Genomic DNA, 10126 nt, shown 5'->3' with positions numbered 1-10126 from the left:
GAACATTTTACTGTAGGTAACTTTCTGGAATTCACTAGAATCCGCCTAGAATCTTCTAGCATTAGGGTTATGATAATTAAATCCCTATAAAACTCTAATCTTCTCACATGGGCTGAAGCTGCCGTCTCAGTTACTATTAGGCCTCTATGGTCTGTGGGATTCAATGTGGGATTTACTGGGGTCCAACAATCTGATCCTCAACTAGGGTCCTGCCGCCTTGTCTGCCCGGGCACCACATGACTACACAGTAAAGACTGGAGAGACTGGCCTCCACCCCTCTGCGGCCTGCCATTGCCTCTCCACCCCTCTGTGGCCTGCCATTGCCTCTCCACCCCTCTGCGGCCTGCCATTGCCTCTCCACCCCTCTGCGGCCTGCCATTGCCTCTCCACCCCTCTGCGGCCTGCCATTGCCTCTCCACCCCTCTGCGGCCTGCCATTGCCTCTCCACCCCTCTGCGGCCTGCCATTGCCTCTCCACCCCTCTGCGGCCTGCCATTGCCTCTCCACCCCTCTGCGGCCTGCCATTGCCTCTCCACCCGTCTGCGGCCTGCCATTGCCTCTCCACCACTCTGCGGCCTGCCATTGCCTCTCCACCCCTCTGCGGCCTGCCATTGCCTCTCCACCCCTCTGTGGCCTGCCATTGCCTCTCCACCCCTCTGCGGCCTGCCATTACCCATCAGCAGCCTGCCATTGCACTCTGCACCTCTGTTACATGCCATTGCCCCTACGCCCCAGTCTGGCCCATCATTGCCCCTCTGCTGCCTGCCTTTGCCCCTCCAGCCTTCTGCTGCCTGCCAGTGACCATCCTCATCTTTGCGGCCTGCCATTGCCCCTCCATTCCTGCATGGCCTGTGATTGCCGCTTTGCAGCCTGTCATTGCCTCTTTGCCCTCCATGGCCTGCCAGTGTCCCTCCACCTCTCCATGACCTGCTATTGCTCCTCCATGGCCTACCATTGCCCCTCCTCTGCCTGCCATTTCCCCTCTATTTTTGCACAGCCTGTCATTGTCCCTCCATGGCCTACCATTACCCCTCCGTTCCTGCACTGCCTGCCATTGCCCCTATGTAGCTTAATGATGTCCCTCTGCCCGACCATGGCCTGCCAATGCCCTTCCATTCCTGCACAGCCTGTGTCTGCCCCTTTGTGTCCTGCCATTGCCTCTCCTCTGCCTGTCATTTCCCCTCTATTCTTGCCCAGCCTGTCATTGCCCCTCCTACATTCTTGCATGGCCTGTGATTGCCCCTCTCCACTGCATGGCCTGTCATTGCCCCATAACCCCTGTGGTTGCTCCTCCACCCCTGTAAGCCCTGTGGTTGCTCCTCCACCCCTGTAAGCCCTGTGATTGCTCCTCCACCCCTGTAAGCCCTGTGATTGTTCCTCCACCCCTGTAAGCCCTGTGATTGCCCCTCCACCCCTGTAAGCCCTGTGATTGCTCCTCCACCCCTGTAAGCCCAGTGATTGCTCCTCCACCCCTGTAAGCCCTGTGATTGCTCCTCCACCCCTGTAAGCCCTGTGATTGTTCCTCCACCCCTGTAAGCCCTGTGGTTGCTCCTCCACCCCTGTAAGCCCTGTGATTGCTCCTCCACCCCTGTAAGCTCTGTAATTACCCCTCCACCCCTGTAATTACCCCTCCACCCCTGTAAGCCCTGTGATTGCCCCTCCACCCCTGTAAGCCATGTAATTGCCCATCCACCCCTGTAATTACCCCTCCACCCCTGTAAGCCCTGTGATTGCCCCTCCACCCCTGTGATTGCTCCTCCACCCCTGTAAGCCGTGTAATTGCCCCTTCACCCCTGTAAGCCCTGTAATTGCCCCTCCACCGCTGAACACACGGATATGTTACTCTCACATCTTTATTGATGATTATACAGTCTTATCGTGGGCACATGGCGTGGCGTCCTCCATCCACTGGCATGGTGACTCCTGTGATAAAAGACGCAGCATCTGAAGCCAGGAAAGCGATTGTCCGGGCCACTTCGTCCACCGTACCGGGCCGCCCCAGGGCGTGGGTGTGCTGGGTGTTCTGCAGAAACTTCACAGCAAATAAGGTTCAGATTAGAACAACAATAAAGGACGATGAAATCGGAGGAGGGGAGCGATGTGTACCTGAGCGTACTGCACCTCGTCCAGACCTGCGCGCCGGTGCACCTCCGTGACAATGACCCCCGGGCTGAGAGACACAACAAGAGATCAGAGAGGACGCAGAGACACAACAAGAGATTATGGAGGATGCAGAGACACAACAAGAGATCAGAGAGGACGCAGAGACACAACAAGAGATCAGAGAGGACGCAGAGACACAACAAGAGATTATGGAGGATGCAGAGACACAACAAGAGATCAGAGAGGACGCAGAGACACAACAAGAGATCAGGAAGGACGCAGAGACACAACAAGAGAGCAGGGAGGACGCAGAGACACAACAAGAGATCAGAGAGGACGTAGAGACACAACAAGAGATCAGGGAGGACGCAGAGACACAACAAGAGATTATGGAGGATGCAGAGACACAACAAGAAATTATGGAGGATGCAGAGACACAACAAGAGATCAGGGAGGAAGCAGAGACACAACAAGAGATCAGAGAGGACACAGAGACACAACAAGAGATCAGGGAGGACGCAGAGACACAACAATAGATCAGGGAGGACGCAGAGACACAACAAGAGATTATGGAGGATGCAGAGACACAACAAGAAATTATGGAGGATGCAGAGACACAACAAGAGATCAGGGAGGAAGCAGAGACACAACAAGAGATCAGAGAGGACGCAGAGACACAACAAGAGATCAGGGAGGACGCAGAGACACAACAAGAGATCAGGGAGGACGCAGAGACACAACAAGAGATCAGGGAGGACACAGAGATACAGCAATAGATCAGGGAGGACACAGAGATACAGCAATAGATCAGGGAGGACGCAGAGACACAACAAGAGATCAGAGAGGACGCAGAGATAACAGGAGATTATGGAGAACATTGAGAGACCGGAATACACAATGAGAATACCGACATGTTCCAAAGAATAGCAGAAGTTCATGAGATTCTCCAGAGCTCCGTGTTCACACACTGCAGATCACTTGTAGAAGGATTTCTTACTGTATCTCTCATTCACATTAACAGGAATAGAAAATGGCAGAAAATCTGCTGTATGTGAACTGTTCCTTATACATACTAAAAAGTAAAAGAACTCTGTCTCTGTCCCCTGGCTTCAACCCTGCATCTGGACAGAAGTAAATATGAAGTCACCTTTAGAGCTGCACTCACTATTCTGCTGTTACGTCATGTCTTATCCTCCAGAGCTGCACTCACTATTCTGCTGTTACATCATGTCTTATCCTCCAGAGCTGCACTCACTAATCTGCTGTTACATCATGTCCTAGCCTCCACAGCTGCACTCACTATTCTGCTGTTACATCAGGTATTATCCTCCAGAGCTGAGCTCACTATTCTGCTGTAACATCATGTCTTATCCTCCACAGCTGCACTCACTATTCTGCTGTTACATCATGTCTTATCCTCCACAGCTGCACTCACTATCCTGCTGTTACATCAGGTCTTATCCTCCAGAGCTGCACTCACTATTCTGCTGTTACATCGTGTCTTATCCTCCAGAGCTGCACTCACTAATCTGCTGTTACATCATGTCCTATCCTCCAGAGCTGCACTCACTATTCTGCTGTTACATCCTGTCTTATCCTCCAGAGCTGCACTCACTATTCTGCTGTAACATTATGTCTTATCCTCCACAGCTGCACTCACTATTCTGCTGTTACATCATGTCTTATCCTCCACAGCTGCACTCACTATCCTGCTGTTACATCAGGTCTTATCCTCCAGAGCTGCACTCACTAATCTGCTGTTACATCATGTCTTATCCTCCAGAGCTGCACTCACTATTCTGCTGTTACATCATGTCTTATCCTCCAGAGCTGCACTCACTATTCTGCTGTTACATCATGTCTTATCCTCCAGAGCTGCACTCACTACTTTGCTATTACAACATGTCTTATACTCCAGTCACCTCCAAAGCTGCACTCACTATTCTGCTGTTACATCATATCCTATCCCCCAGAGCTGCACTCACTATTCTGCTGTGACATCATGTCTTATCCTCCAGAGCTGCACTCACTATTCTGCTGTTACATCATGTCTTATCCTCCAGAGCTGCAATCACTATTCTGCTGTTACATCATGTCTTATCCCCCAGAGCTGCACTCACTATTCTGCTGTTACATCATGTCTTATCCTCCAGAGCTGCAATCACTATTCTGCTGTTACATCATGTCTTATCCTCCAGAGCTGCACTCACTATTCTGCTGTTACATCATGCCTTATCCTCCAGAGCTGCACTCACTATTTTGCTATTACATCATGTCTTATACTCCAGTCACCTCCAAAGCTGCACTCATTGTTCTGCTGTTACATCATGTGTTATCCACCATTCACCACCAGATTTGCACTCACTATTCTGCTGTTATATCATGTCTTATCCTTCAGGCACTTTCAGAGCTGCACTCATTGTTCTGCTGTTACATCATGTGTTATCCACCAGTCACCACCAGAGTTGCACTCACTATTCTGCTGTTATATCATGTCTTATCCTTCATTCACCTCCGGAGCTGTAGTTAGTATTCTGCTGTTATATCATGTGTTATACTCCAGTCACCTCCAGAGCTGCACTTAAACCTCTGCCAGCTTCTTAGATCATATCCCTTCGCTCTGTTGTTTGCAGTGAGTCAGCAGAGTCAGAACAGAAATATCTCAGTGGAATAACTAGCAGATTGTGCTTGCAGATCTGGCTGTGACTGGAGGAGGAGGCCGGATGTGTGGATCAGTACATGAAATGCGTTTCCACTCACCAGACGGCGTTCACACGAACTTGTTTACTCGCCAACTCTGAGAAAAAATAGGAGAAATAATCAGCAAATAAAATGGAGCCGACTACGACTACAGGCGCTCGCTGGTGTCAGCCGTATAGTGGGCGGCTCCACAGGATGTCACTCACCCAAAGCTGCACATCTGGTTAACTGGTCGACTGCTGACTTGGACATACAATAGGCCAGGACCCCCGGGAACTGAAAGACCAAGCGGTCATATAGAATGAGTGGGGGAGGGGACAGCAAGATGGGGGGGGGGGGGGGGGGCGGGAGAGAACAATACACTGCAACAATGTAACCGCTACACTAGGGGGCAGCACCTGTAAATAACAATGACCATCCTTGTATTTTACTCCAGTCACCTCCAGAGCTGCATTCTGCTGTTACATCATCTACTTCAAATCTAATCACATCCAAAATTGCGCTCACTTTTCTGCAGTCACTATCATCAGATGGGGGCGGAGCCTGAACAGAACCGCCATCACTCACCGATCTCTGCCCATTGACGCTGGAGACGTTCACGATGTTTCCTTTGGTCTTTGTTAGATGTGGTGTTGCCAGCTGGGTGAGGTAGAACAGGGACCTGGGGGCAGAGGGGGAGACATTTCACTGTTACACCCACTTCCTGTTTAAAAGCAATTTTTTAATAAAGCACAATTTTTTGTGCCAATTTTACAAAAATTTTGAAAAAAAATACAGCAAAATATACAATGTGTGAACACAGCCTCAAGGGGAAAGTTGTACTGCTTTATATACTTGTGATGTCCCAGTACGGGATAAGCATCTCACAGTCCTGTCAGGTTGAGTCCCGGCACGTCCCCAGGCGCTCACCTGCACTGCACCCCCATAATGTAATTAGTTATATATTATGTGTGAAGGACCTTTAATATGGTCACATGGTTATTGATCACATGATAAGGGTTGTCACATGTTATAGTAAAATGTTTTGTTACCCAGAGAGCACCAGGTGACCCGCAGTTGGCCTAAAGGCTCCTTTCTCTGCCCCCCTTTATAAGAGGGGGAGGTTCTACAATCTCTCTCTTAGATCCTAAGGTCAAGACGTCTCAGGGTCAGTGTCCGGCACATCTGGAGGCCTCAAACCTAAATCACAGCCGCAAGTCAGTAAGTCAACTCCGTCTGCTGTCAAGTCTATTATAGTCAGCGCGGCTGCGCTAAAGTCTGTCAGAGTGACTGCAAGTCCCAGCAAGCTGCGAGGTCCGCTGTGTTACTGGTCACCTGTTACAAATAATGTATATCCCATCAAGACACAACTTGATTGTGGTTCTCAATACAGTGGTCCCTCAGCATACGATGGGAATCCGCTCCAAATGGACCATCGTTTGTTGAAACCATCGTATGTTGAGGGATCCGTGCAATGTAATGTATAGGATAGGGGTCTACAACCTACGGACCTCCAGATGTTGCAAAACTACAACACCCAGCATGCCCGGACAGCCGTTGGCTGTCCGGGCATACTGGGTGTTGTAGTTTTGCAACATCTGGAAGTCCGCAGGTTGTAGACCACTGCTAGAGGAAGTTGTACTCACCTGTCCCCGCCGCTCCGGACCGTCACCGCTCGTCACCGCTGCCCGGGATGTCGCCTTCCATCGCTGTCTCCGCTTCCCCGTGGTGTCCCTGACGCTCCGGCAAGGCCTCTGCTTCCCCGGCATCCGCTCTCTCCGTCGCCGCCATCACGTCGCTACGCACGGCGCTCCTATCGGATGACGGGACGGTGTGCGCAGCGACGTGATGATGATGATGGAGAGCGCCGGCGATGCAGGGGATCCCGAAGAGGACGCGCCGGAGCCCCGAGGACAGGTAAGTGATCGTCAGCAGACCAGACGGGGCACCGTAAACGGCTATCTGGTGGCAGGTGAAGCAGTCTGCGCTGTAGGATAGCCGTTTATGCGATGGCCCCGACATACAAAAGTATCGTATGTTGTAATGATCGTATGTCGGGGCCATCGTAGGTCGGGGGGTCACTGTATATATATGGTATGTCGGGTCCATCGTAGGTCGGGGGGGTCACTGTATATATATGGTATGTCGGGGCCATCGTAGGTCGGGGGGTCACTGTATATATATGGTATGTCGGGTCCATCGTAGGTTGGGGGGGTCACTGTATATATATATGGTATGTCGGGGCCATCGTAGGTCGGGGGGGTCACTGTATATATATATGGTATGTCGGGGCCATCGTAGGTCGGGGGGTCACTGTATATATATGGTATGTCGGGGCCATCGGAGGTCGGGGGGTCACTGTATATATATGGTATGTCGGGGCCATCGTAGGTTGGGGGGGTCACTGTATATATATGGTATGTCGGGGCCATCGGAGGTTGGGGGGGTCACTGTATATATATGGTATGTCGGGGCCATCGGAGGTCGGGGGGGTCACTGTATATATATGGTATGTCGGGGCCATCGGAGGTCGGGGGGTCACTGTATATATATGGTATGTCGGGGCCATCGTAGGTCGGGGGGTCACTGTATATATATGGTATGTCGGGGCCATCGGAGGTCGGGGGGTCACTGTATATATATGGTATGTCGGGGCCATCGTAGGTCGGGGGGGTCACTGTATATATATGGTATGTCGGGGCCATCGGAGGTCGGGGGGTCACTGTATATATATGGTATGTCGGGGCCATCGTAGGTCGGGGGGTCACTGTATATATATGGTATGTCGGGGCCATCGGAGGTCGGGGGGTCACTGTATATATATGGTATGTCGGGGCCATCGTAGGTCGGGGGGGTCACTGTATATATATGGTATGTCGGGGCCATCGTAGGTCGGGGGGGTCACTGTATATATATATATATATATATATATATATATATATATATATATATATATATATATATATATATATATGGTATGTCGGGGCCATCGTAGGTCGGGGGGTCACTGTATATATATGGTATGTCGGGGCCATCGGAGGTCGGGGGGTCACTGTATATATATATGGTATGTCGGGGCCATCGTAGGTCGGGGGGTCACTGTATATATATATGGTATGTCGGGGCCATCGTAGGTCGGGGGGTCACTGTATATATATGGTATGTCGGGGCCATCGGAGGTCGGGGGGTCACTGTATATATATGGTATGTCGGGGCCATCGTAGGTCGGGGGTCACTGTATATATATGGTATGTCGGGGCCATCGTAGGTCGGGGGGGTCACTGTATATATATGGTATGTCGGGGCCATCGTAGGTCGGGGGGTCACTGTATATATATGGTATGTCGGGGCCATCGTAGGTCGGGGGGGGTCACTGTATATATATGGTATGTCGGGGCCATCGTAGGTCGGGGGGTCACTGTATATATATGGTATGTCGGGGCCATCGGAGGTCGGGGGGTCACTGTATATATATGGTATGTCGGGGCCATCGGAGGTCGGGGGGTCACTGTATATATATATATGGTATGTCGGGGCCATCGGAGGTCGGGGGTCACTGTATGTGATTTATCTACTCCAGTGTGAGTGCAGCTTACAATATGTGGCTCAGACCATACGATGCTTCCGCAAACGCCTCAATAAGCATCGATATAATACATCACATGGGTTCCTTCTCCATAGTGTTTACCGACATATGAACGAGCATCACGCCAACAATTTTAGCCTCTCCTCATTGAGCGTGATGCCAGTGATGTGTCCCAGAGATTCAATACACTAAGAAAGCGCGGATATTACTGGATACGCACCCTACGCACCCTACGCACGCTCACCCCACTAGGTCTGAGAGGATAGAATGCAACTTCTAAAGGGCCCATTTCTTTATCTCCCTTGCTTGCGTTCTTTACCCATTATTTATTATTCATTATTTATTATATAGTATACGTCAATTATTATGCGTAGAGATGAGCGAACTTACAGTAAATTCTCGGCTCGGCAGTTGATGACTTATCCTGTATAAATTAGTTAAAGGGGTTATCCAGGAAAAAACTTTTTTTTATATATATATATATATATATATATATATATATATATATATATATATATATATCAACTGGCTCCAGAAAGTTAAACAGATTTGTAAATTACTTCTATTAAAAAATCTTAATCCTTTCAGTACTTATGAGCTTCTGAAGTTAAGGTTGTTATTTTGTGTCCAAGTCCTCTCTGATGACACGTGTTTCGGGAACCGTCCAGTTTAGATGAGGTTTGCTGTAGGGATTTGCTTCTAAACTGGGCGGTTCCTGAGACACGTGTCATCAGAGAGCACTTAGACAGAAAAGAACAACCTTAACTTCAGAAGCTCATAAGTACTGAAAGGATTAAGATTTTTTAATAGAAGTAATTTACAAATCTGTTTAACTTTCTGGAGCCAGTTGATATATATATATAAAAAAGTTCTGATTGCGGCTTTTATGTATTTATATACACGTACTATCTTAACTTTACATACAGTCATGGTGAGTAGGATAATAATGATCCCCCATTGTTTGCCTATATAGGGTCTCCCTTTTGCCTTGTTCATACATGGTCCCTTTCATCTATATTAGATCTATTATGATTATTATATCTATCCTTCCTATATGCCCCCACTTTGGCGCTACATGTAGGTGTTACCATTAGTACTCCATACTATTATCTGTGCTCCATTACTAGCAGCACCCCTATACTGCGTGTTCTTCAGCGCGGACCCACACAGCTCATTTTCCCTTGCTCTTTGTTCCTTCTATGTCCCTGTCATACAACACTCACTCCTATCTGCTGTTCCACTATTCTATCCGTGCTGCGCATTACTAGCGCGGCGCACTGTCCACCTTGTTCCCACTCTCTTTACTCAAAACATCTACCGTATATACTCGATTTTTCGTGCTGAAAACGCCCCCCCTCGGCTTATACTCGAGTGAACTCTCCGCCTGTCAATCCCTTCATCAGTGGTCTTCAACCTGCGGACCTAGAGATGTTGCAAAACTACAACTCCCAGCAAGCCCGGTGTTGTAGTTCTGAAACCTCTGGAGGTCCGCAGGTTGAAGACCATTGCGTCCTTAGTCATCATCCAGGGGGGGCCTTTTGTATTGTACTCCCCTCAGCGGGAAGTTAGGGTGAGCTGGTCCGGGCCATCTGTGCTGCAGGGACCGTCCGGTGGGGATGGTTAGTCGTTGCGGGCTGTCCATCTTCACCGGAGGGGCCTCTTCTCCGCGCTTTGGGCCCGGCCCCGGAGTAGTGGCGTTGCCTTGACGATGCTGCACAGGGACATTCATGCGCAACATCCCTGTGCGTCGTCGTCAAGG

The 10126-nt window shown here is 49.8% G+C and overlaps 1 protein-coding gene across 1 annotated transcript in view; it reads right to left on the bottom strand.

Moving 5' to 3' along the window:
- Window positions 1–1834: 1834 nt before the first annotated feature.
- The window catches only part of LOC130284325 (3-oxoacyl-[acyl-carrier-protein] reductase FabG-like), a 30125-nt gene continuing 21833 nt past the window's right edge, over window positions 1835–10126 (bottom strand). Inside the window, exons 4-8 of the mRNA XM_056534568.1 lie at window positions 5370–5463; window positions 5009–5078; window positions 4863–4899; window positions 2106–2169; window positions 1835–2031 (exon numbers count right to left, since the gene is read on the bottom strand). Coding sequence (XP_056390543.1) covers window positions 1873–2031; window positions 2106–2169; window positions 4863–4899; window positions 5009–5078; window positions 5370–5463 — 424 coding nt within the window. The 3' untranslated portion in view covers window positions 1835–1872. The remainder of the gene's footprint in view (window positions 2032–2105; window positions 2170–4862; window positions 4900–5008; window positions 5079–5369; window positions 5464–10126) is intronic.

The sequence above is a fragment of the Hyla sarda genome, chromosome 8, assembly GCF_029499605.1.
Source record: "Hyla sarda isolate aHylSar1 chromosome 8, aHylSar1.hap1, whole genome shotgun sequence".
NCBI lineage: Eukaryota > Metazoa > Chordata > Amphibia > Anura > Hylidae > Hyla > Hyla sarda.
This window is presented reverse-complemented; position numbering and strand designations above follow the sequence as displayed.